Source organism: Acanthochromis polyacanthus, chromosome 9 (assembly GCF_021347895.1).
Source record: "Acanthochromis polyacanthus isolate Apoly-LR-REF ecotype Palm Island chromosome 9, KAUST_Apoly_ChrSc, whole genome shotgun sequence".
Taxonomy (NCBI): Eukaryota; Metazoa; Chordata; class Actinopteri; family Pomacentridae; genus Acanthochromis; species Acanthochromis polyacanthus.
The window spans coordinates 7,359,655-7,387,343 of NC_067121.1; the positions used below are offsets into that span (position 1 = coordinate 7,359,655).

The following is a 27,689-nucleotide window of genomic DNA, read 5'->3' on the forward strand; positions in this document are numbered from 1 at the left end:
CATGTTGGGACTATTTCTGTAATCCAGCCTTTTGCCAGTCATAATGGAGCTGAAGGTTTCGAGCAACGATGTGGATATTTGTGTATAACTGTTAAGTATACAATTGTAAACAAAAGTTACATGCACTTGTAAAGAAAATGCTTATTGTAGCAATCTTGAATTTGCAATGACCCCTATAACTCTTAATTGTCTATGGTAGAATCATTCAAACACAAGTGTCATCAGAAAAAAGCAATCATGCATTTTGGCTCTTTAATAAATTTAATTATAGCTCTTCCAGAAATATACATGCAGCAATGATAATGTGTGGTTAAATGTCCATTTTCACCTCAGTTAGGTGCGTTTGTTAGCTGTACAAAAACTTCTGGTTGTATCTTTGACCATTTGACAGAATTGTGCAGTTTGATTAGATTTCTTATCTTTCTGACATGGACTTGGTTCATCACAGTCCACATACAGCAACTTTTGGCAAATTTCAAGAGTACCCATTTCATCCATTCATTAAACTCAGCCCCAAACACTACAGAGGGAAAATCTATGGAACTTGGTACAGATCTGATTAGGCAAATTATTGACTTAAACGTGTCAGGAAAGTTACTGGGAGGGAGCCATTTCAAAGATGTTTTAGATCCCAAAACCAACTGTGCAAACAACTATGAGTATAAAGTTCATAGTCCAGTTCAGTCACTGCCACAGTCAGGAAGAAAATATCACCTGCTGATGAGAGACAATTGGTCAGGACGGGCAAGAGTGAACTGAAAATCACCAAACAGCAGGTCTACAATGAATTGGAAGCTGCTGGAACACGGCTGTCAGTGTCCACAGTGTTTTACGTCATGAGCTGAGAGGCTCATGACGTAAGTTCTTCCTTGAGAACCAAAACCTTAAAGCTCCACTGAAGTTTGCTGCTGATGAAGTGGACAAAGAAAGTACCTTCTGGAGGAAAATTCTGTGGTCTGATGGAACAAAAACGGAAAAGAAATCTGTTTGGAGGAGAGAGGGTGAGGCCTTTAACCTCAAGAACGGCACCCCTAGCATCGAGCATGGTGGTGGCAGTATCTTGCTCTGTGGAACTTTAAATTTACTGAGGTGGAAATGGACATTTTACCGCATATTATTATTGTTGTATATATATTTTCAACCCACAAGATCTGTCATATTTCCAGAAGATCTAAAATAAAGTAAATGGAATACCTAGACATTTCTCAGGAAACACTAAATCATAAGCCAGAAGGTTGGATCTTGGACACACTGTTCCAACAAGGCAATGAGCCCGAACATGCATCAAAAGTGAAGAAGAAATGGCTCAATCAGGACACAATTACAGTTTTAGACTGGTATCCCCAAAGCCATGACCTAAACCTATGACTATGGACTATGATGAAGAAACAAGTCTGTGTCAGAAAGACAACAAATTTATTTTGACTGAGCCAATTCTGTCAGGAAAGGCAGGTTGAAGGTACAAACAGAGGACTACATGAGTCAAAGAATCAAAGACACAATCAGACTCACTGCAACTTCAGTTACCTCGGTCTACTTCAGGTTGCACAACTCTGCACTTGTGCCTGAATGAAGATAAACTCCAAGTCCAGCAAGTAACGGCTGATTGAATGTGGTCTGGACTCTGTGGAGGAGAGTCATGGTTTCAGAGACGCTGTAGAAGGACAGAATACCTGCACTGTGATCCAGGTACACTCCAACTCTGGAGGACTGAGGACCTGAGACGGGAGTTTGGATGTTGTTGTACCGAAATTCATAACTGTTTTGGTAACAATCTAATGCCCAAGATTTGTCATTCAGTCCAAATTCACATTCAGTCCCACTTGTTCTGCTGATATTCTTGTATGCGACTGCTACATAAACTCCTTCTCCTCTCCACTCCACCTCCCAGTAACAACGTCCAGTCAGACTCTCTCTACTCAGGACCTGAAGACGTTCAGTGAATCTGTCTGGATGATCAGAATAAGACTGTTGTTGATCCATATATGTTGCTTTTCTGTTCCCTTCAGATAATATCAGCCACTTGTTTGCTGTGTTTGGATCCAGAATGATTTGACGTGAATATTTCAAGAATTCAGCTCTGGTCTTTGGCTCTGCTTGTGAATCTGACAGTGAAACATCCAGTTGAGTTCCTGTCAGTGAGATGTTTGTCCATGTGTCCCTCACAATGTCCTGTAGATGATCTCTGAGCTCTGACACAGCTGCTGTCACCTCCTCAAAGTGTCTCTGACGACGGATGTTGATGCTGGATGAGTGTGTGGACTCACTGAGTGCTGACACTGAGGGGTAGTTGTGGAGAAACTGGTTGTGATCCTCTGTGTGTGAGAGCTGCTTCAGCTCAGCGTCTTTCCTCTTCAGATCTCTGATCTCCTGCTCCAGCTTCTCCTTCAGCTCTTTCACTCCACTCACTTCAGTCTCCTGCTGGGATCTGATCTGCTGCTCCACATCTCGGCTTGTTTTCTGGATGAGATGGATGATGTGGGTGAACATCTCCTCACTGTCCTTCACTGCTTTATCAGCAGAGCCATTGATGGCCTCCATCTGCTGTTGGAGCAGCTTCACATCTTTCTCTCTGTCCTGGATTCTCTGCTGGATGTTTTGTCGACTCACCTCCAGCTCTCTCTGCCTCTCCGTCCTTTCTGCTGCAGCTGAGACTGTGTCGTGGCCTTTATGTTCATCCACAGGGCACAGATAACAGATAGACTGCTGATCAGTGCGACAGAACATCTTCTTCACCTCATTGTGGCGAGAGCAGATGTTCTCCTGGAGGTTCTTGGAGGGCTCCACCAGCTTGTGTTTCTTTAATGGAGGTGAATCATAGTGAGGCTGAAGGTGTTTCTCACAGAAAGAGGCCAGACAGACTAAACAGGACTTGGAGGCTTTCAGTTTCCTCCCAGTGCAGACATCACAGGACACATCTTCATCTCCAGCATAGCAGTGATCAGCAGCAGCAGCTTGGAGTCCAGTCTTCTTCAGCTCCTCCACTAAAACTGCTAACATGATGTTTTTCATCAGGACAGGCCTTGGTTTGAAGGTCTTCCTGCACTGAGGGCAGCTGTAGATTCTCTTCTCATCCTCTCCATTCCAGTGGGCTTTAATACACTTCATGCAGTAGCTGTGTCCACAGGAAAGAGTCACCGGATCCTTCAGTAGATCCAGACAGACGGAACAAGAGATTGTTTCTCGGTCCAGCTGAACTCCTTTCTCAGCCATTTCTCCTCTCAGTAACAATGACGGTCATCTAACAGCTTCTGCACTCTGAACATTTTATATGAACAACGAGTCTGACCAACAACAGTGAAGGATTATCAGACTTTAACTTGTTTGAGGAGGAGGAGCGACCTGAAAGAATATAATCAATCAAATTGTAACACATTAACTTAAAACAAGTTTGATTCAACATGAAGTGATCACACCAGTACAAAGTACAAGTCACAGAGATCACCAGTCATGCAAATGTTGTATAGTTTTACCATATTAAAGTTAAACATTAATTACAATCAAGACAACCACCTTTTTTCTGCTAACTGTATTTTTGAGGCTACAAACCTACAAACATCCATACATGTTCCAGAAAAGATGAGAAGGTGAAATGAAGATCACTGAGTCCAAGATCTCCAAAAAACAGCCCAACTTAAGTGATCTCAACCTGAACATGCTGACAGATCCTGGTGGTTGTTCCTGATGACTGATTCCACCAGAACCAAAAGACTAATGTTCTCTTAAAGACAAATCAAGTGCGCATTTCAAGGTACTTTTCCATCACCTCAACTAGTTCCTTAAATGCATCACTAACATGGCACTGAATAAACAATGAAACAGTTGAAATCAAAGAAAAGCAAACACAAGACTCAGAAACACATTAAATGTCAGATATTGTTACATTTTCATGCAGTTTTTAGGATATAAATAGTTTCTGAGACGATTAAATGTGAAAACATGGAAACATTTACAATAATATGTAAAGAATGAAATATGAATGTTATGATTTCATGTCTGAAGCTGATACAGATGTACATTTTCTGTTTGATGTTTAAAAATTTCACCTGTAAAAACTGTGTCACTCAGTGGTTCAGTCACGAGTCAGAGAACTAGTCAGGAACAACAGAAACCTTCATCAAGCATCACTTATTGTGTCCTGATGCTTTAAAATCAGACTCAACATGTTGCTGCTTTCACACTGAACCAACACCACAGCCTCATGGTGAAGTTTCTCCTTCATGAAAATCAACATCACAACACATGAAACCATCTCAAGTCCACAACGATGCAACATCTGTTGTCCGATGTGTGTCAGGACTCAACAAAACGTCTTCACACCCAAACTGGATCAAATCACAGTTTCCACTTGTTGGTCCTGTGGAATAAATCCTCTTGACTGACTGAGAGCAAAAACTACATCTGGGCTAGAAAGTCAGAGATGAGCAGAAGAAGAAATGAGAAGATGAACAAGTGCTGACAGTCACTGTTTGATTGACAGTTGATCTCTGTGCAGTGTAGAAATAAAACAACAATGAGCTGTGAGCAACAATGATGGAGACTAAATGAGTGAAAGAATCAAAGACACAATCAGACTCACTGCACCTTCAGTCACCTCTGTCTACTTCAATTTACACAACTCAGCACTTGTTCCAAAACAATGATAAACTCCAAGTCCAGCATGTATCTGCTGAGTGAATGTGGTCTGGACTCTGTGGAGGAGAGTCATGGTTTCAGAGACGCTGTAGAAGGACAGAATACCTGCACTGTGATCCAGGTACACTCCAACTCTGGAGGACTGAGGACCTGAGACAGAAGTTTGGATGTTGTTGTACCAAAACTGATAACTGTTTTGGTCACATTCTAATGCCCAAGATCTGTCATAACTTCCAAGTCCACAGTTCCTAAAGCTTCCTGTTCTGCTGATATTCTTGTATGCGACTGCTACAGAAACTCCTTCTCCTCTCCACTCCACCTCCCAGTAACAACGTCCAGTCAGACTCTCTCTACTCAGGACCTGAAGATATCTAGTAAATCTGTCTGGATGATCAGAATAAGACTGTTGTTGATTCATTGATGTTACTTTTCTGTTCCCATCAGATAATAACAGCTTTCTGTGTGCTGTGTTTGGATCCAGAGTGATTTGACGTGAATATTTCAAGAATCCAGCTCTGGTCTTTGGCTCTGCTTGTGAATCTGACAGTGAAACATCCAGTTGAGTTCCTGTCAGTGAGATGTTTGTCCATGTGTCCCTCACAATGTCCTGTAGATGATCTCTGAGCTCTGACACAGCTGCTGTCACCTCCTCAAAGTGTCTCAGAGGACAGATGTTGATGCTGGTTGAGTGTGTGGACTCACTGAGTGCTGACACTGAGGGGTAGTTGTGGAGAAACTGGTTGTGATCCTCTGTGTGTGAGAGCTGCTTCAGCTCAGCGTCTTTCCTCTTCAGATCTCTGATCTCCTGCTCCAGCTTCTCCTTCAGCTCTTTCACTCCACTCACTTCAGTCTCCTGCTGGGATCTGATCTGCTGCTCCACATCTCGCCTTGTTTTCTGGATGAGATGGATGATGTGGGTGAACATCTCCTCACTGTCCTTCACTGCTTTATCAGCAGAGCCATTGATGGCCTCCATCTGCTGTTGGAGCAGCTTCACATCTTTCTCTCTGTCCTGGATTCTCTGCTGGATGTTTTGTCGACTCACCTCCAGCTCTCTCTGCCTCTCCGTCCTTTCTGCTGCAGCTGAGACTGTGTCGTGGCCTTTATGTTCATCCACAGAGCAGAGATAACAGATAGACTGCTGATCAGTGCGGCAGAACATTTCCATCTCCTTGTCATGATGAGAGCAGATGTTCTCCTGGAGGTTCTTGGACGGCTCCACCAGCTTGTGTTTCTTTAATGGAGGTGAATCATAGTGAGGCTGAAGGTGTTTCTCACAGAAAGAGGCCAGACAGACTAAACAGGACTTGAAGGCTTTCAGTTTCCTCCCAGTGCAGACATCACAGGACACATCTTCATCTCCAGCATAGCATTGATCAGCAGCAGCAGCTTGGAGTCCAGTCTTCTTCAGCTCCTCCACTAAAACTGCTAACATGATGTTTTTCATCAGGACAGGCCTTGGTTTGAAGGTCTTCCTGCACTGAGGGCAGCTGTAGATTCTCTTCTCATCCTCTCCATCCCAGTGGGCTTTAATACACTTCATGCAGTAGCTGTGTCCACAGGAAAGAGTCACCGGATCCTTTAGTAGATCCAGACAGACAGAACAAGAGATTGTTTCTCGGTCCAGTTGAACTCCTTTCTCAGCCATTTCTCCTCTCAGTAACAATGACTGTGCGAGTTTCACTGTCTGGCTGTGTCTGTAAGCAGGAAGAAGAGGAGGGTTATCAGGCAGAGATTCATTCCAGGAAGAGGAGTGGCATTAAAGAGATGCTCTAATATTTTTTTTTTTATGTATACAGCAAAAATCACTTCTCAAATAAAAAAAAAAATATTCAAGTCAAAGTTTTAGTTGTCAGCTCTTTTTTTGAAAATGTCAGAATTCAAAGATTATCATTTAAATCAGTTTCAAAAATCCTCTTAATGAATAAAATCATTCAAAAAGTGCAGATTAAGAAAGATACTAATCACAAAGTATTTTTGAATTTAATAAATTTCATGAATACTGTAATATAATTTTCAGTACAAGTTGTATTTTAATGTCAGATTCATTTGAAGACATCATTTGCTGCAGCTGTGAATCCCACAGGGCTTGAATGCATCACATTATTTGGATCTACGGTGAAATTGATGTGATCTGAATGACTGATTTTCTATTGGGCAGCTATTTGTCCACAGGATATAAAAACCTTCCACATCCTCCTTCCAAAATAATGTTACAGATTCATTTTGTCCGTGTCTGCAGCTCTGTCTCAGTATTTACATCAATAATGCTAATGCCAAAATAATAATGCTAATAATGCTAATAATTATAATATTAATAATAATTAGAAGTGGAAGAAGAGGAACAAGAAAATGAACAGAAAGAAGAAGGAAGTCCTTTACAGCAAGTCACTGGAAAAGTTAGAAAACAAATTCAAATCCAACCAACTTAAACAGTGTCAGTGACTCAGAGATTTCCATGTATAATTCTAACCTGTACAGATCAGACAGCTGACGACAGCAGTTCAGAGTACTCGGCTTTCTTGGAGTCTGTGGGTGGTGTCCTGGAAGAGGTACTGCCTGGGGACTCCATAGTTCTCCTGGGGGACTTTATTTGTTTCCAGAGAAGCAACAGCTGAAAAGCCAATCTCACATAGATTGGATGAGGCAGTGGCTGAGCTTTAACCTTCAGTCTCAAAGCGGATTCAGACATCATCTCAGTGTAACTGTAATTAATTGCATATTAAACACATGAAAATTTTGTTTTACAACAATCTATTCCAGTTAGCAAGCAGCATACATGCAACATAAATAAAAGGTATGTAGATGACAAATAGTCATAATTTTTGGGAGGGGGGACTGGAGCACCTGCCCTTTTGCCCCTTGATGCCCAAAGTGCCCTTTTCTCAAAGTTGTTTTTTAAAAATTTTTTATTTAATATTATTTTATATTTGTAAGTGTGTGTGTGAAAGTCTTTGTGGCCCAAAATAATAAATAAAACAAAAATAAAAATAATTCAGATCTACTCTCGGTCGGTCACATGATCCACATCAGAGGTCGCTCACTGCCCTGAATAGCCTAGCTGCGCTAGACAACCCACGGCAACGAATTTAATTCTCTGCCAGGGTGGGTCTAGTTACCCTTGGTAAGCCTCGAGGTTGGATGCTCCTAAAACTGGCCGACGAATCACCATGAAGTGTAGAGTCAGAAGGAGGGCGTAACTAAGTGACGACAGAGGCGCAATGATTTTGACAGAAACAACCGGAAACAACTAGCCTAGCCACGCTAGACAACCCACGGCAATGAATTAAATTCTCTGCTAGGGTCGACAACAAAAACGACAACAGTCTGTCATGATCCTCCTGCTCTGGTGCTCTGGCTCAATCAGCCAGATGATGAACAGCTGTGTGGAGAGTGCAGCTGGCTTGAATAGACAATCACTGCAGTATATAAGCCGGTGTTGTGCCGTAGAAAGCACCCCTGCTGGGAAATGCACCCCCCCCTTAATTTTTTTTTCTGATGGTCCCAGCATCTAATGCTTTGGATTGAATATATTGAATATCTTGCATGTAGGTTGTATAGGCTACAGGTCAATCCAATTAAACGTGCATACTTTTGTACTAAGATATTGCAGTGAAAGCTTGATTTTATTTAGCCTTGTGAAACGCAAGTCCAATGAATTAAAGTTGCTCCTTAAATCAATTTATTTCATTTTGTAATTATGTCTGGGTTATATTTTCAAAGAACATACTATAAGGTGTTAGTTTGCGTTCATTATTATCCGACTTTTATCCGACTCTGAGTTGAAAAGAACATCTGTTATTTACACTCTTTAGAGGAGCTTTAGAGACTGTAAGCAACCGATGTTCTTCTCTCCTAATCTCCTTAACAAATAATTAAATCGTAAAATAGTGTTCTCCCCTGCGTTTGTCTGCGATGGCGCTTCACTTCCCCTACAGATGAGTGGTGAGTGCGCGCTCCCGCGAGGGGGTGCATTTCCCGGCAGGGGTGCTTTCTACGGCACAACACCGGCCTTTTTACACAGTTCACTGCCGGCTCATTGTTTCCATGTTCTCATTTCCAAGCCCACGACGCACTTCGCTGGACCCTGCACATTGCTCCTCGTTTTCTTCACTCAGCTTTCTGGACTAAATCCCCTTTGGGCTTTTTATCTGTTTCCCTGCCCTCGCCATGTCTCCCATTTTGCTCCATCTGTTTGCCCGCTTCCACCATCTCACCCTGGACATGTTGTAAGTCTCCCTTTTCCGGTTACTTAGTTCTGTTTTATGTTTAGTTTAAATCGGCCTTCGGGTCCGCCCTGTGTTAGTTTAGTTGCGTTTATTTTATAGTTTTTACCTCGGTCCCCGATCCTTCTTTAGTTTGTTAGATTCTGTTTAGTTCTCCCTCCTGCTCTTCCCTCACCTGTGTTATTTAAGAGACGTTTCTGTTTGTCTACATTCTTTAATTTCATTAAATCATCATTAATTTCACCCTTTTGTCTGTGCCTGCTGCTTGGGTTCACCTCTGAATCGTGACACAGTCATTGAGCTCCATTAGCACCGACTCTGAATAATCTTTCTGTTAACATGTCTGTAATATACTTGAGCTTCACCCATTGACTGTATAAATAAGGCTTCACCGAACTCCCGCATCCTCTGATTTCCGGCGCTCTAGGAACTACGTCAGCCTATTCGTTGTGCTGATTGGTTGTATACCTACCCAATTGCTGCAGAGTGATTTGAAAGACAACCTTTTAGCCCGCCTTCCTTCCTGTCGAGAGCCGCGCTAGACCCTTGTGTCTTCAGAGCTGGGTCTAGCACGGCTAGGCTATGCCCTGAAGTGACCAGACATGCCGTGCAGCTCAGTGGTACCACTGCTAGTCTGGCAACCGAAGATCTGAGGGAGGATTTCAACAATTGATGGTCCGGTGAGGAGGTTCTGCAGCAGAACTGGTTTGTGTACGGTGTAGTCTAGATGACTGACCAAGTGGAGTGAGCATCTTGTGTGTGTGTCTGACTCTACTCACACCTTTCAGAAGTTATAGCTGCTAATTAACCACACAGCGTACTGAGAGGAAACAGTATGCCAGGGTTCTTTTTGTTTGTATACGTTTCTTTTGTCATGGGCAAAGTGCATCAGAGAGATGTATTACTTTACTGTCAAATGAGTTGTAGTGTGTTTCCTGTTTCTAGAGGCAATCAGGCATAGGTTATTTATTTCACTAAGACTGTGTACATGCAGATTCACTTAATGTTGGACTATTACAGTATAAATACAATAACAACAATAATTAGAAGAATTTGAATTGAGATTTTCTCTCATTTAAACATATCAGTACTGTACTTGTTTTTAACATTTGTATAAATAGACACAAATTAAATATAATATGCATAAATATAAATGTACAACTTTTATAACCTTGCTGTTAAACTGAATAAAAGCATGGATACATTTAAATACATGATTTCTATATCATTTAATTATATTTACCTTATTATTGGCACTATGAATAATAAAGTGCAGATTATGAATCAGCTCCATGGAGCAAATTCATACCTATACAGCGTATGTCTGGAAAAGGCATGAAATTAAAAGCAAACAGCAACAGTTCAACAGTCCAGTGTCTAATGGTGATCTAAATTCAACTTAATACATTATCTTCCCATGTCCTAAATTGATGCACAGCTTGAATTATTGCTTTGTGGTATAGGCTCTACCTCCACCCCTTCTTTATTTTGGTCCCTCATTAATGTTCCCCTTTTAGTTTATGAAAGAGCGACTAGTTCTGTTTAGTTCAGTCAGCCTTGGAGTTTCCTACAAACAATCAGCAGGATCGCAGGTCCCAGTCAGCCATTTTCAGTGTCAGTTATCTTTGCATCTTGTCATGATCACATATAACACTTGTTTAATCAGCGACTATCTCTCCCATGCTCTTTTTAGTGTCCTCACTCTCAGATCAACACAGCCCACCTCCAGAGATAGCAGCAGCAGCAGCAACAGCCTCCTCACCAATCCTCTCAACAGAAGCTTTTCCCATCAGGTCAAACCCCTCCCAACAAAGATATGCGGTGATGCCATGTTACATTCTTCATGAATATGGGTTTCTACAATTAACCAGTTATATGGTAAGGTATGTTTCTGGATGGTGTTTCAAATTCGTGCTCTATGTGCCTCCTTTTAACTTTGGTCAAAAGAATGTGTCTTATTCTGATAATATGCAGAACAGTTGCATGAGATAAAGTGAGACATTCAATCAAGGCTGACAATGTCATGAAAATATGAAAAATAGGAGAGAGGATGTACCTTTGCTCTACCCATTCTCTTGGAAAGCAGTTTGATGATATTAATTCTAGCATATCATGTCATTCACTGTTTTCTTCTTCTACCAGCTAAAACGGTTATGCTGACAGGGTTGTTGTGGGACACACGTGCCATGTATAATGATTGTTATTGAAAATATTGTGTTGATTGAAAAAGTTTTCCCACAATTGCAAGAAACATCAATGAAAAAAATAATACCAAAAAAGAAGGATTCAGTTTCATTTTAACAGTTTCATTTGAGGTTCAATTTGGTCATCTTCGGGATAGGACAAGAGAAAAATGGCATTTTAAGGGGAAAGCCAGAATTATTTGGTATTTTTAAAACTATTTTCAACATTACAACAATAGTTCACCTAATTAATTACATGTAGATGGACCTTTTCCTCTCTGACATGCCTCTGCGCCACACACTTTGAGAAACACTGATCTAAATTAACCCCAGTTCACTCACTCCCAAAGGAACTTGTTTCCTGTGTTCTGCAGAAAGCAAATAATTAAACTCGTCTGCAGAAACTCGTCTATCTTCACACTGAAAGCTTTAGATTCACTTCATGACTCAGCTCTCACATTTATGCACCAGGACAAAGTTGTTGGTAACCCCCTGTAAAAGGAAATAAAAAACCACAATGGTCACTGAGATGAACTGTTATCTCAGTTACTGCTGTTGAAACTGACAACAGTAATAATAAATTAGGATTAGCTGGAAATCAACTCATGAAAATCATACATGAATGAATTAAATTATATTCATATTTTAACATAATTTCCATTGTGATGGATTATATGTCCAACTAATCCTGCACATATATATCTCTATTAACGAAAAACAAAGTGCATTGCTGTTCTTTTTCCATCACCGAAACTGGTTCCTTGCGTTCATCACTGACTTGAAAATGCATAAACACTCATTTGAAGCAGAGAAAAGCAAAAATAAAACACAGAAACACATCAAAGTCAGATACAGTTTCATGCAGTTTGAACTGAGTTTCTGCTGTGAATCTGCAGCTACACTACATGTGCATCTAGTAATTGTCTCTTTAATTCAAGTCTTGCAGTGAAGACACTTAAACAGGAGCTATAATACACACTGAGGCACATGTATCCAAACTGAAATCAGACAATATCAAAAACAGCTGTTTCCAAATGATGTAAAACTTGATGAGGCACAAAGAAGACTTATAAGGATGATGGCGCCCTCTTGTGTTGTGCATCAGTTTTCACATTTCAGTTGTGAACCTGCAGGAAGTCCAGTAAAAACTGGACTGAGGCTTCAGAAAGTCAACCATCACCAGAAGGACAAATGAGAAGCAACACTCAGCACTTCAGATCAACCAGCACACGTTCTGTCCCGGAGGTGGAGTTCAGGTTAAATGAGTTAGAAAAGTTGGAATAGTGATGAATGAACTAAGTTCTCTCCTTCTGGTGTCACTCAGCACTGGTACTGCCCAGTTTAGAAGCAGCTCAGCCATGAAATGTTGGATTCTTCCTGTCTGGACCTCTTATTCAGAAGATCAGTTGTGATTTTACAAACGAACGACCAAGTTAGGGACAAAATAATCATTTCAATGTGTAATTTATGCATAAATGATGAAATCCAGAATCCAGACTCATTTATTGAGTCATTGAACCAATGAATCATTCATTTATTGTCCTTTATTAGCAGATTACCATGAAGCTGAATCACAAGTTTGTCAACAATCTAGAAACAAAACAAATCAACAAAGTGAAAAATCACCAAATAACAGTAATCAAATAGGTAGTGTCTACAGATACGGACCCGTACCCGTAGCCTGTGGCCTACGGATACGGCACTTTCCCTTATCATAAATATTAATGAGACGTACATGAATATTAATGAGCCAGCTGATGAACGCGCTTTGTGATTGGCTGGTAATCCGACGCACATAAATATTAATGAGCCGGCTTCGTAATCCGAGTGATGAAGGCGCTTCCGTGATTCGAGGTGAATCTGCGTGCCGAGCCTGTCATGTCAGTCATCTGCTGTTCTCTTTTCTATCATGCATAATGTCTTATAAATATCATTATCTGACTTTTTCACGGACAGCGATTTGGGGGTTGAAATCAGCACTACTATCAAAAATAGCAAAACTTTTTATCCACGTGACCCTGTTCTAATAAAGCACAAACAGCAAACAAAACAAATGGCGGAACTAACAGCCAGCAAACTACAAGTATTTTTTTACCTTCAAAAGTAGCGACAGACTATTACATATTAACAACCTAAACAAAACCCTGACGTATTTTCTACGTCTGTCAACACAGACAATGCACGTCAGTCACTTTAATGTTAGCGGACTCTGTTGAATGGCTAAGTTACATAACCACAAACAAATCTCACAATATCACAGTAAATCGAGTTTGTGTTTTTTTTTAAATTCATGCCGAATTAAAGAGCTGCTCCTCACCATTCACGAGTGTTTGTTTCATATTCGACATCCTTAACTTTATCTTGTAAATTAGCGTCCGAAATTAAATGGGAACATTTGCAATGGAGTTCGTCAGCCGCTTCCACCACTGAACGCGGTAAACTACTTAATAGGAACTGGGCTTCAAACAATTTAGACACGGCGTCTAAAAGCGTAAAAACTGCAATGTCTAAAGTGTGAGAGGAGACGGTGTATTTTTGGTTAAATTATACAATGTTCGCCGTCAAAGTCATTCATATAAACTGCCTGTAATGTGCAGCAAATAGTAGTTAACCGGCGCCAGCTCTTCAGTGACCTTAACGGTCCGTACCTAGCATCAACCAATAAAATAACTATTGAATAGAATCAAATATTATTATATTCTCCAGAACATCCAACATAAACAACAGATCCTTTATATAATATTTTCTTCAAGACAACTCAAATACATATTTGAACGTGGAAATATTTACAATAAAATGTAAATAGTGAAACATGAATGTTATGATTTCATAGTTGAAGCTGATACAGATGCACATTTTCTGGTTGATGTTTGAATATCTTAGCAACAAAAACTAAGCCACTCAGTGGTTCAGTGTAGAAATAAAACAACAATGAGCTGTGAGCAACGATGATGGAGTGAAATGAGTCAAAGAATCAAAGACACAATCAGACTCACTGCACCTTCAGTCACCTCTGTCTACTTCAGTTTACACAACTCAGCACTTGGTAGAGATGAACATTTAACTCCAAGTCCAGCATGTATCTGCTGAGTGAATGTGGTCTGGACTCTGTGGAGGAGAGTCATGGTTTCAGAGACGCTGTAGAAGGACAGAATACCTGCACTGTGATCCAGGTACACTCCAACTCTGGAGGACAGAGGACCTGAGATGGGAGTTTGGATGTTGTTGTACCAAAACTGAAAACTGTTTTGATAACAACGTAAGGTCCAAGATTTGTCATTATATCCAAATCCACATTCAGTCCTACTTCCTGCTCTGCTGATATTCTTGTATGTGACTGCTACAGAAACACCTTCTGCTCTCCACTCCACCTCCCAGTAACAACGTCCAGTCAGACTCTCTCTACTCATGACCTGAAGGCGTTTAGTGAATCTGTCTTGATGATCAGAATAAGACTGTTGTTTGTAAGTAAATTTTATTTTTCTGTTCCCTTCAGATAATAACAGCTTTCTGTGTGCTGTGTTTGGATCCAGAGTGATTTGATGTGAATATTTCAAGAATCCAGCTCTGGTCTTTGGCTCTGCTTGTGAATCTGACAGTGAAACATCCAGTTGAGTTCCTGTCAGTGAGATGTTTGTCCATGTGTCCCTCACAATGTCCTGTAGATGATCTCTGAGCTCTGACACAGCTGCTGTCACCTCCTCAAAGTGTCTCAGAGAATGGATGACGATGCAGGATGAGTGTGTGGACTCACTGAGTGCTGACACTGAGGGGTAGTTGTGGAGAAACTGGTTGTGATCCTCTGTGTGTGAGAGCTGCTTCAGCTCAGCGTCTTTCCTCTTCAGATCTCTGATCTCCTGCTCCAACTTCTCCTTCAGCTCTTTCACTCCACTCACTTCAGTCTCCTGCTGGGATCTGATCTGCTGCTCCACATCTCGGCTTGTTTTCTGGATGAGATGGATGATGTGGGTGAACATCTCCTCACTGTCCTTCACTGCTTTATCAGCAGAGCCATTGATGGCCTCCATCTGCTGTTGGAGCAGCTTCACATCTTTCTCTCTGTCCTGGATTCTCTGCTGGATGTTTTGTCGACTCACCTCCAGCTCTCTCTGCCTCTCCGTCCTTTCTGCTGCAGCTGAGACTGTGTCATGGCCTTTATGTTCATCCACAGAGCAGAGATAACAGATAGACTGCTGATCAGTGCGGCAGAAAATTTCCATCACTTTGTCATGATGAGAGCAGATGTTCTTCTGGAGCTTCTTGGAGGGCTCCACCAGCTTGTGTTTCTTTAATGGAGGTGAATCATAGTGAGGCTGAAGGTGTTTCTCACAGAAAGAGGCCAGACAGACTAAACAGGACTTGGAGGCTTTCAGTTTCCTCCCAGTGCAGACATCACAGGGTACATCTTCATCTCCAGCATAGCAGTGATCAGCAGCAGCAGCTTGGAGTCCAGTCTTCTTCAGCTCCTCCACTAACTCTGCTAACATGGTGCTTTTCTCCAGGACAGGCCGTGGTGTGAAGGTCTTCCTGCACTGAGGGCAGCTGTAGATTCTCTTCTCATCCTCTCCATCCCAGTGGGCTTTAATACACTTCATGCAGTAGCTGTGTCCACAGGAAAGAGTCACCGGATCCTTTAGTAGATCCAGACAGATGGAACAAGAGATTGTTTCTCGGTTCAACTGAACTCCTTTCTCAGCCATTTCTCCTCTCTGTAACAGCGACTGTGTGTCACTTCCTCCTTCCTGAAACTAGTCTGAAATCTGATCCACAATTCATGTGTTCCTGCAGTAAAAGGGGCCTGTCAGCTCTTCCACGTCACCACATGTTGGTTCCACCCATCTTCACAGTGCAGATCTGAAGGGGAGGAAACCAGGAAATGTGAGAACAGAGTTGAGCTGCTGTGTTTGGAAGCAGGAAGAAGAGGAAGGCTATCAGGCTGAGATTCATTCCAGGAAGAGGAGAGACACGCTGAGTGTTTAACCGTTTTCACAGCAGAGCTCATTTATTTCTCATTTAACCCTCAGATGGGAATTTGAAAAAGTTGATTTCACAATAACAACATCCTCCTCATAAAAACTTTCATGAAAATATCAGGTAATGACATTTTTTTTCACTTTCATTGAGTGACTGTTTAAACCAACATCATTCCTGATCAACACTGACACATTTAACCCTTTAAATGCCAGTTAGTTTACATGATGTCGGTTTTATCCAAACCCTAAAACACACAGAAATATCAATATTTTCCATATAGCAATTGATAAAAGCATTTCTTGTTATTCTCATCGTTTCGGAAACATCAGAAGCAACAACATTACTCTCACCTATGTTCATCATTCTCCTCTCTGACATCATTCTGTTGTATTTAAAAACTTTTTACTGATTTACAAATGAATGAATCTAACTCTGCAGTTTATCACGTTAAAAATCTCCCAACTTTTATCGTTTTTTTGCAGGATTTGATGTAATCTAAACTGTAGAGGTGAAACCAGAACAACAGGACGGTCCTTTATACAGACGATCTTTTTATGTTGTCCCAAGCTGTTTGTTGAGGCTACACCAGCATTTACATGAGAATTAAACACTTGCACAGGTAAATGGGACTGAAAGATTCTCAAGGAGTCACCAGATCTCCCAGAGATTTCTAGATTATATGAAAGATGTTTTAACTGGTAAAGACATCTTCACACAGTGGCTTTCAGAAGTTATCTGGCAGAATTTTATTAAATAATTTTTACATCTAAACTTTTTCTTGTGGAGTTTGTTGTTGCTCCAGAATAAAACTAAATGTAAACTCTGCTGCTCACATTTTACTTCTGAATCCACTTTAGTCAGAACTGGCCACCAAGTGTCATTTTCAAGATGAGAGAAAGCAGACTAGTGTTGAAAATGACTTTTTTTATTGTTTTTATGTGCAGTGCTGTGGAAAAGTTTCCCTCATGTCTTCTATTTTTGTATATTCCTCACACTGAAGTGTTCCAGATCATCAAACTATTTATATTTATTTGATATTAGACAGAGATGAACCTCAAAACACAAAATGTGGTTTTTAAATGATGACTTTTCAAGATTTACTGAAACCTTTATCACCCAGGAGGTGTGTTATTAAGAACAATACAGACAACTGAGGGGATTAAAAGCTAATGGGTGCTATCGAAAACAAAGAACTAAGCACAACAAAAAGTGAGCTTTACTCTGAAGCCGATAGTAAAATAACTGAGAAAAAAGTAACAAAACAAATAACTAACACCAACCAAAAATACACGACAGCAGCATCTTTAACTGAAATATAAAATAAATACCCTGACTTGTCTAGTTTTACAGGCCAAAAAACAAAACACTCACTAGCCCTTAGCCCCTCACACACATTAACCACAAACAAAACTTCTTACAGCTTTTTTTGATTGTATAAACACTAAAATCAGAAGTATTGCACAGTTATCAAACCTTACACTCAAGGAGCAAAACACTGGACCAGAATATCACAACTATAAGCACAATGTCAGCTTCACACTTCTTGCATACCAATGCACAGTGAATTTTTATTTTATTTAATGTTTATTTAACAGGGACGATACATACAACATTGCCACAATGGGAAAATGTGAATGTATATACGAGGGGCATTCAATAAGTAATGCCCCTGACCCACTTCCAGTTGTCTGAGAAATTTTGTATGTGCAATGATTTATATCTCTATGGGTTATGTGACAAATTACAGCTGTGAACTAGTTGTGATTTCTGATTTATACATCTTTGAACTGAGTCAAGTGTGAAATTGAGCCTATCGGGTTTTGTGCAGTTATCCGGTTTTTGTATTTGAAAGGACGCACACCACAGAAGACTTTTGATGAAATGAAAGAAACTTATGGTGATGATGCCCCATCATATGACCTTGTAAAACACTGGCATCGTGAATTCAAACATGGTTGGATCTCTGTAGAAACAGCTCCCAGACCTGGTCGCCCTCCTTCTGGGGGCGACCAGGGGGGCGACCAGGTCTGGGAGCTGTTTCTACAGAGTTCCACTTCAGGTTGTGATCCTCTGTGTGTGAGAGCTGCTTCAGCTCAGTGTCTTTCCTCTTCAGATCTCTGATCTCCTGCTCCAGCTTCTCCTTCAGCTCTTTCAGAAAAGCATCATGTTAGCAGAGTTAGTGGAGGGGCTGAAGAAGACTGGACTCCAATCTGCTGCTGCTGATCACTGCTATGCTGGAGATGAAGATGTGTCCTGTGGTGTGACAAACATCTCACTGACAGGGACTCAACTGGATGTTTCACTGTCAGATTCACAAGCAGAACCAAAGACCAGAGCTGGATTCTTGAAATATTCACGTCAAATCACTCTGGATCCAAACACAGCATTCAAAACCATGTTATTATCTGAAGGAAACAGAAGAGTAACATCAATGGGTGCTCCAAAACAGCCTTATTCTAAACATCCAGACAGATTCACTGGATGTCATCAGGTCCTGAGCAGAGAGAGTCTGACTGGACGTTGTTACTGGGAGGTGGAGTGGAAAGGAAGAGGAACGGTTTCTGTAGCAGTCACATACAAGAATATCAGCAGAACAGGAAGCTTTAGGAACTGTGGACTTGGAAGTTATGATAGATCTTGGGCATTACATTGTTCCTTAAAGGGTTACAAATTTTGGTACAACGGTGTCAAAACCCGCGTCTCAGGTCCTCAGTCCTCCAGAGTTGGAGTGTACCTGGATCACAGTGCAGGTATTCTGTCCTTCTACAGCGTCTCTGAAACCATGACTCTCCTCCACAGAGTCCAGACCACATTCACTGAGCCTCTACATGCAGGGTTTGGGTTTTATGGGTTTTTGGTTTATTCTGGAACAAGTGCTGAGTTGTGTGAAGTGAAGTAGACAGAGGTGACTGAAGGTGCAGTGAGTCTGATTGTGTCTTTGATTCTTTCACTCATTTAGTCTCCATCATTGTTGCTCACAGCTCATTGTTGTTTTATTTCTACACTGCACAGAGATCAACTGTCAATCAAACAGTGACTGTCAGCACTTGTTTATCTTCTCATTTCTTCTTCTGCTCATCTCTGACTTTCTAGCCCAGATGTAGTTTGTGCTCTCAGTCAGTCAAGAGGATTTATTCAACAGAACCAACAAGTGGAAACTGTGATTTGATCCAGTTTGGGCGTGAAGACGTTTTGTTGAGTCCTGACACACATCAGACAACAGATGTTGTATCGTTGTGGACTTGAGATGGTTTCATGTGTTGTGATGTTGATTTTCATGGAGGAGAAACTTCACCATGAGGCTGTGGTGTTGGTTCAGTGTGAAAGCAGCAACATGTTGAGTCTGATTTTAAAGCCTCAGGACACAATAAGTGATGTTTGATGGAGGTTTCTGTTGTTCCTGACAAGTTCTGACTCGTCACTGAACCACTGAGTGACACAGTTCTTACAGGTGAAATATTTAAACATCAACAACTAACAGAAAATGTGCATCTGTATCAGCTTCAGATGTGAAATCAGAACATTCCTGTTTCAGTCTTTATATGTTATTGTAAATATTTCCATGTTTTCACATTTAACCTTCTCAGAATCTATTTACATCCTAAAAACTGCATGAACATGCAACAATATCTGAATTTTAATGTGTTTCTGAGTCTTGACTTTGCCTTTCTTTGATTTAAACTGTTTAAAAGTTTATTCAGTGTCATGTTCATGATGCATTTAAGGAACCAGTTGAGGTGATATTTGTTCCTCAAATGCACCTTTTTTTTTTGTGCTTCTTTGGCATCTTGTCCCGTGTCAGTAATTCAAACACACTAAGGCATTTCATGTAAATTTGGAAATTGCAAAAAAAAAAAAAAAAAAAAAAAAATCGGATCTGTGTCGTTCAGACTGTCATGAAAAGATCAGATACAGGTCACATAGGGGCAAAAAAAAAAAATCAAATTTGGATCACTTTAGCCTGCAGTGTGAACGTAGCCTTAGTCTGGCCCCCTGTTCTCACTCCACTTACAATTCTCAGAGTTTAATTTGGATTGGACCAGGCAGAGTTAGAAGGCTGATTCACACAGCATTTGTCAGCGATTCTGTGTAGAAGAAGTAGAGCCGCCCAGTGAACTGTTACGATTTTGAATTGAGGGCCCAGTTTTTCAAAACACTACACACAATTATCAGAACACCTCAGATCCTTTGCAAAATGAAATACTCTTGTGAAAACTATACACTGCTTTAAAAAAGATATTTTGTTACCATATGAAAACACACATTTCATATGACTTAATTCTGTCTGAACCAGTTACACACTGCTGTGCTTAACCTAAAACACTTTCAGCATTTCTACTTCTCAGTGATTTGAGTAATCTAAGTACACAGAGAAAGTGCAAATAAACCATATAGAAAATTCACCAAATACAACACAAGACCAATACTGCAGAATGATGAAAATATAATTCATCTCTATGTACCTAAATCAGTCAAAATTTCAACAAGAGATGACCATGCTACAACAGCGCTGTGCATAACACTAAAAAATAAAATTACACACACTACCAAAAAAAATGACAAAAAAGACTAGGAAATCCAGCAGAGAAAACATTTTTTGGGATCATCTTTGCTGAGCTGGATCAGGCCGGAGAATTTCACTGACATCACAGACGATATCTTCATTAGCAAGACAATGAAGGAAGAACCGCCGTGCATGTTGAATCCATCCTTGAATGGCGCCAATCTGGTCACAGGCCTCCTCCATGGCGTGAATGAGGGGCACCTGAGCCTGAGCTGGAGATCATAAACCTTCCACTGGCATGCTGAGAAGAACTCCTCGATTGGATTGAGAAATGGAGAGTATGGTGGAAGGTACAGCACAGAAAACTGAGGACTGTGCTGAAACCAGTTGTGGACCTGTGCAGAGCGGTGGAATGACAATGTGCAGCATCTGTTGTATTTGGTTCACTGTGAGGACGTCGTGCAATTGGTCCAGAAATGTCAGAATGTGAGGTGTGCTATCAGTGCCCATATTGGCATGATGGAGGAGGACCCCATTCTGTGTAAAGGCAGAGCAGAGGGTGATGTTACCCCCACGCTGCCCTGGGACATCGATTATCGCCCTCTGGCCAATGATGTTTGTAAGGGCTCCTCTGCTGTTGTGTTGTGTTTCTTTCCCTCTCTCTCTCCCCATTTTCTCTCCCCGGCTGTGGCTGTGTGGGGACAGTCACACGGCTGGCTTCACTCAGTAATCAGCGTCCCTCCAGATCTCGAGCAGCTGAGCGTCAGTCAATCTACACACCTGCAATAAAAGACCAGTTCCTGCATCCACACCCTGCCAGGTTGTAAACTCTGCTTGTGCAGTTAGTTTCCCTCTCGCCACGTACGTATTCTGTGATTAAGATTTCATGTTACCAATTCCTGCCTGTCCTCCCTTCCATGCAGTTGGAACCAGCTGCTCGGATCGTCTCCTGCCTCTGTTGGATTAATCTGTGTGTTACCTTGGATTCCTGGTTCCGTCCTTTGTCTGCCAGACCGGACCCCCTGTCTCCCAGCTCTACCGACTATGGGCTTCTCTTCTCCGGCAACCAAGCTCCCACCCTGTCTGCCTCCGCCGAGTCTCCAGGCCGCCACTCCGCTCACCTCCGCCAGCTCCCAGCCACCACTCTCGCCCTTCCACGGCGACCACCAGCCGTCGTCCCTGGCTCCGCTGCCCTCGCCTTCAGCCCAGAAGCCAGCTGATTCCCCAGGACCCAATTTCCCCTCCCTCATCTCCCCCTGAATTCTCCATTAAATCTGGTAAATCCTGTCTCAGCCTTTTCTGTGTGCTCTCTGCTTGGGTTCAACAAAAGAGAGCTTCTCAACAATGTTTCTGCCTCTCCTTGATTTTGTGAGGTTAAACCCTGCCTCATCAATGGACATAAACTAGTGTGAGAATTCTTAGATTAGATAAACTTTATTGTCCCACTAGGGAAATTTGTCTTGGGCAAAGTGCTACAGTCCACATCAACATTAAAAAAGACAAGACAACATAAAACAGTAGCAGTAAAGTACAGCATTTTAGAAGAACACTGGCATGTAGGATACACACTCCTGTTAAGCAACACAAGAAAAACACTAAGTGCAGGTATATCAGTCCTGTGGTAGCTGGTAGCAGGTACCCTATTTGGAGCTGTGCACTATATGCCAGCTGTTCAGTAGTACAATAGAAACAGGAATGGAGAATTTAAAACTGTTACTCTTACAGCAGGGATGTGAAACTCATTCCACAAAGGGCCGGCATGGCTGCAGACCTGACTCATTTAATCAACCGATCTCAGTCTCCAGACAAGTGATTGGTCAGACTGTGTGCTGTAGATATGTTGGAACTAAATGCTGTAGCCTAGAGCAGTGGTTCTCAACCCTGTTCCTCAGGACCCAATGTCCTGCGTGTCTTAGATGCTTCCCTGCTCCAACACACCTGATTCAAATGATCAGCTTGTCATCAGGCTTCTGCAGAGGCTTGATAACGAGCTGATCATTTGAATCAGGTTTGTTGGAGCAGGGAAGCATCTAAAACATGCAGGACAGTAGGTCCTGAGGAACAGGGTTGAGAACCACTGGCCAAGAGCACACAGTCTGACCTGTTTTACCTGTTTTCTTGTCAAATGTCCTCATCACAGATGCCACTGTGTATCAGATAAGATTTGGCTGAACTCTCAGTCCAGCCTCCCTCAGTGTCAGTCCGTGTTTCACCACATGGTCAACTAATGTTCCCCGAATTTCATTTGACAAATTTGGTCCTCTCCTTCTTAGAGCATGTATTCCTGCTTCAGGTCTTCCTCCACCTCGACCTCTGGCTGAGCCGCTGCCTCCGCCTCCTTCTCGTTGTATTCCTCCTCTCATTCTTGCTCTTCCTCGTCTTGCTTGTTACATTTTGGTTGAAGACAGGTGAACTCACCTGCTGCCTTTTTATGGTGCTTAAACCTGATTGGTGTGTCTACAATTAAGCAATCATGTGTTTGTGCACCTGACTGTTGCGTTGAACCAATTGACTAATGGGTGTGGTCATTTGAAAGTCATCCATCCATCCTCTATACACCGCTTTATCCTCATTAGGTGCTGGAGCCTATCCCAGCTGACTTGGGCGAAGGCAGGGGACACCCAGGTCGCCAGTCTGTCCCAGGGCTACATACACAGACGAACAATCACACTCGCATTCACACCTATGGGCAATTTAGAGTACTCAGTTAACCTCAACATATTTTTGGACTGTGGGAGGAAGCCGGAGTGCCCGGAGAAAACCCACGCATGCACAGGGAGAACATGCAAACTCCATGCAGAAAGATCCCAGGCCCACCCCGGGATTTGAACCAGGGATCTTCTTGCTGCAAGGCGAAAGTGCTAACCACTACCCCACTGAGCAGCCCCATTTGAAAGTCAGTGCTTTGGAATTTGCAAGGAAATGACATCATGATATGCATCTGTGTCTAATGTATACGAGTATGTTTAGTCTGTTGCAATTCACTGTGTGCATTGGTTTGCAACAAGTGTGAAGCTGACATTGTGCTTATAGTTGTGATATTCTGGTCCAGTGTTTTGCTCCTTGAGTGTAAGGTTTGATAACTGTGTAATACTTCTGATTTTAGTGGTTCTACAATAAAAAAACTGTAAGAAGTTTTGTTTGTGGTTAATGTGTGAGGGGCTAAGGGCTAGTGAGTGTTTTGTTTTTTGGCCTGTAAAACTAGACAAGTCAGGGTATTCGTTATATTTCAGTTAAAGATGCTGCTGCCGTGTATTTTTGGTTGGTGTTAGTTATTTGTTTTGTTACTTTTTTCTCAGTTATTTTACTATCGGCTTCAGAGTAAAGCTCACTTTTTGTTGTGCTTAGTTCTTTGTTTTCGATAGCACCCATTAGCTTTTAATCCCCTCAGTTGTCTGTATTGTTCTTAATAACACACCTCGGTTTTCAGTAAATCTTAAATAGTCATTATTTAAACACTGCATTTTGTGTGTTGTGGGTCATCTCTGTGTAATATCAAATAAATATAATAGTTTGATGATCTGGAACACTTCTTTTTATTGTTTTTATGTGCAGTGCTGTGGAAAGGTTTTCCTCATGTCTTCTATTTTTGTATATTCCTCACACTGAAGTGTTCCAGATCATCAAACTATTTATATTTATTTGACATGAGACAGAGATGACACACAAAATGTAACACAAAACGAAACACAAAATGTAGTTTTTAAATGATGATTTTTAAGATTTATTGAAAACCTTTATCACCTCTGTGAAAAATTAATTGCCCCCCCGAACCTGATGACTGGTTGTTCCTTTGGCAGCAACAACTGCAGTTAAATGTTTGTGATAACTTGTGATCAGTCTTTTACATCACCATGGAGGAATGTTGGTCCACTCTTCTCTGCAGAATAGTTTTACATGAAATGGTTTTTAAGCACTAACTGCCCTTTCAAGGTCTTGCCACAGCATCTCAGCGAGATTCAAGTCCAGACTCTGTCTCGGCCACTCCAAAACCTCCATTTAGCTCTTTTTGAGCTACTCAGAGGTGGACTTGTTTGTGTGCTTTGGGTATTTCATCAACAATGAGAGATTTATACATCTGTAATGTCACACTGCAAGTTTTACAACAGGAGTCACAGATTGATGTTGCTTTCAGGGACCATAGGAAAAATGAAAGAGTTTTAAGATATTCATCACATCAGTCTTCAAGTTGTAAAAGGTTTTTGGGAAAGTGAAATGTCAAACTCTGAAAATGTGTCCAGTAAAATGGAACAAAAACACAAATTATGTCTCCGTGTGCAGAACTGGAGAGTTTTTCTTTTTATACTTTGGCACCATCTGTTGGTGGCATCAAGAATGACACTGAATAACTGTGTGACAGAAATTCAACACATTATCTGAAACTGTAAAGACAGATAATGACTGAGAACTTTAATATGCCAGTCTCCATTATCATTTACGTATTTACCTCGTGCAGTTAAACAAAACATTGTCTTTCAGTTTTTTCCATCTTCACTCAGCACAAATCCCATCAATCAAGTCAGGGCTCATTGTCCTGTATGAACTTACATGCAGTATCTCAGCATATTTGAATTACTGACACAGGGTGAGGTATCTAAGAAACCAAAAAAAGAAAAAAACTAATCTCTTTTGTAGATCCTCTCCACCATCATCACAGGCTTTAGCAGTCAGACCTGTAGAATCCAGATTCCAGACTCTATTCATTTATTGCTATTTATTTACAGATGAACATGAAGCTGAATCACAAGTTTGTCAAACATTTTAAAAACAAAACAGATCAGAAAAATGAAAATCACCAAGTCATATGATTAAAATTACTACTTAGTACGAAAAGTATGTTTCTAATTCTGCAGAATAGCCAGCATAAACAACAGTCCTGCAAACATTATTCTCTTGAAGACAAACCAGGTGCAAATTTGAATAAAAGCTCATTTTTCCATCGTCTCATGGTTCCTTAAATGCATCACAGTCATGACATTGACCAAATAGGAATTTACATGAAAGAAAAGCAAAGAAAAGACTCAGAAACACATTAAAAGTCAGATATTGATCAATTTTCATGAATATTTCAGGATGCAAATAATTTCTGAGATGACAAAATGTCAACAAAATCAAAATATTTGCCCACAAATACAACAAAATCTTTACATATATCTCTCGAAATACCAAAAATTAAAACTCATTTGCAAAATGTTAATGTTTCCATCACCTCAGTTGTCATTTTTTAGCCAAGAAAGTTGGAAGAAAGTCAAAGATAAGCAGAAGAAGAAATGAGAAGATAAACAAGTGCTGACAGTCACTGTTTGACAGTTGATCTCTGTGCAGTGTAGAAATAAAACAACAATGAGCTGTGAGCAACAATGATGGAGACTAAATGAGTCAAAGACACAATCAGACTCACTGCACCTTCAGTCACCTCTGTCTACTTCAATTTACACAACTCAGCACTTGTTCCAGACCCACCAAAGTCACTATCAACTCCAAGTCCAGCATGTATCTGCTGAGTGAATGTGGTCTGGACTCTGTGGAGGAGAGTCATGGTTTCAGAGATGCTGTAGAAGGACAGAATACCTGCACTGTGATCCAGGTACACTCCAACTCTGGAGGACAGAGGACCTGAGACATAAGTTCGGATGTTGTTGTACCTGAATTCATAACTATTTTGGTAACAACATAATGCCCAAGATTTGTCATTACTTCCAAATACACATTCAGTCCAGCTTCCTGTTCTGCTGATATTCTTGTATGCGACTGATACAAGTATTTCTCCTCCTTCTGCTCTCCACTCCACCTCCCAGTAACAACGTCCAGTCAGACTCTCTCTACTCAGGACCTGCTGACGTTTAGTGAATCTGTCTGGATGATCAGAATAAGACTGTTGTCGACTTGTATGTGTTATTTTTCTGTTCCCTTCAGATAATAACAGCTTTCTGTGTGCTGTGTTTGGATCCAGAGTGATTTGACGTGAATATTTCAAGAATCCAGCTCTGGTCTTTGGCTCTGCTTGTGAATCTGACAGTGAAACATCCAGTTGAGTTCCTGTCAGTGAGATGTTTGTCCATGTGTCCCTCACAATGTCCTGTAGATGATCTCTGAGCTTTGACACAGCTGCTGTCACCTCCTCAAAGTGTCTCAGAGAATGGATGACGATGCAGGATGAGTGTGTGGACTCACTGAGTGCTGACACTGAGGGGTAGTTGTGGAGAAACTGGTTGTGATCCTCTGTGTGTGAGAGCTGCTTCAGCTCAGCGTCTTTCCTCTTCAGATCTCTGATCTCCTGCTCCAACTTCTCCTTCAGCTCTTTCACTCCACTCACTTCAGTCTCCTGCTGGGATCTGATCTGCTGCTCCACATCTCGGCTTGTTTTCTGGATGAGATGGATGATGTGGGTGAACATCTCCTCACTGTCCTTCACTGCTTTATCAGCAGAGCCATTGATGGCCTCCATCTGCTGTTGGAGCAGCTTCACATCTTTCTCTCTGTCCTGGATTCTCTGCTGGATGTTTTGTCGACTCACCTCCAGCTCTCTCTGCCTCTCCGTCCTTTCTGCTGCAGCTGAGACTGTGTCGTGGCCTTTATGTTCCTCCACAGAGCAGAGATAACAGATAGACTGCTGATCAGTGCGACAGAACATCTTCTTCACCTCATTGTGGCGAGAGCAGATGTTCTCCTGGAGCTTCTTGGAGGGCTCCACCAGCTTGTGTTTCTTTAATGGAGGTGAATCATAGTGAGGCTGAAGGTGTTTCTCACAGAAAGAGGCCAGACAGACTAAACAGGACTTGGAGGCTTTCAGTTTCCTCCCAGTGCAGACATCACAGGACACATCTTCATCTCCAGCATAGCAGTGATCAGCAGCAGCATCTTGGAGTCCAATTTTCTTCAGCCCCTCCACTAACTCTGCTAACATGGTGCTTTTCTCCAGGACAGGCCTCGGTGTGAAGGTCTTCCTGCACTGAGGGCAGCTGTAGATTCTCTTCTCATCCTCTCCATCCCAGTGGGCTTTAATACACTTCATGCAGTAGCTGTGTCCACAGGAAAGAGTCACCGGATCCTTCAGTGGATCCAGACAGACAGAACAAGAGATTGTTTCTCGGTTCAGCTGAACTTCTTTCTCAGCCATTTCTCCTCTCACTAACAGCGACTGTGTGTCACTTCCTCCTTCTTGAA

General features: G+C 41.5%; 3 protein-coding genes across 6 annotated transcripts; all 3 read right to left on the bottom strand.

Annotated features, from left to right (window-relative positions):
- Positions 1–238: 238 nt before the first annotated feature.
- On the bottom strand, positions 239–27,689 carry LOC127535338 (tripartite motif-containing protein 16-like). 4 transcript variants are annotated; one of them, XM_051953154.1, is made up of 2 exons: positions 26,139–27,689; positions 239–1,718 (listed from the first exon to the last, which is right to left on the bottom strand). In XM_051953154.1, the coding sequence occupies exons 1-2, from the start codon at positions 27,640–27,642 to the stop codon at positions 1,534–1,536; spliced, it is 1,689 nt and encodes a 562-aa protein (XP_051809114.1). In that variant the 5' UTR covers positions 27,643–27,689; the 3' UTR covers positions 239–1,533. The 4 variants fall into 4 exon arrangements, with proteins under 4 accessions (XP_051809114.1, XP_051809115.1, XP_051809113.1 ...); XM_051953153.1 differs by lacking the exon at positions 239–1,718 and adding an exon at positions 3,454–4,785; XM_051953152.1 differs by lacking the exon at positions 239–1,718 and adding an exon at positions 3,454–4,584 and having other exon boundaries at positions 25,929–27,689.
- On the bottom strand, positions 4,948–6,397 carry LOC127535348 (E3 ubiquitin/ISG15 ligase TRIM25-like). The gene is given in 2 exon segments (XM_051953182.1): positions 4,948–5,140; positions 5,143–6,397. Coding segments are annotated over 2 exon segments (1,206 nt in total). The 5' UTR covers positions 6,284–6,397; the 3' UTR covers positions 4,948–5,075.
- Positions 12,571–15,780, bottom strand: LOC127535339 (tripartite motif-containing protein 16-like). The gene has a single exon (XM_051953157.1). The coding sequence runs from the start codon at positions 15,742–15,744 to the stop codon at positions 14,062–14,064; it is 1,683 nt and encodes a 560-aa protein (XP_051809117.1). The 5' UTR covers positions 15,745–15,780; the 3' UTR covers positions 12,571–14,061.

What these genes read in the sequence shown, in the direction of transcription:
- LOC127535338 (XM_051953152.1), bottom strand. Translation starts at nt 27,642, where the DNA reads ATGGCTGAGAAAGAAGTTCAGCTGAACCGAGAAACAATCTCTTGTTCT.
- LOC127535339 (XM_051953157.1), bottom strand. Translation starts at nt 15,744, where the DNA reads ATGGCTGAGAAAGGAGTTCAGTTGAACCGAGAAACAATCTCTTGTTCC.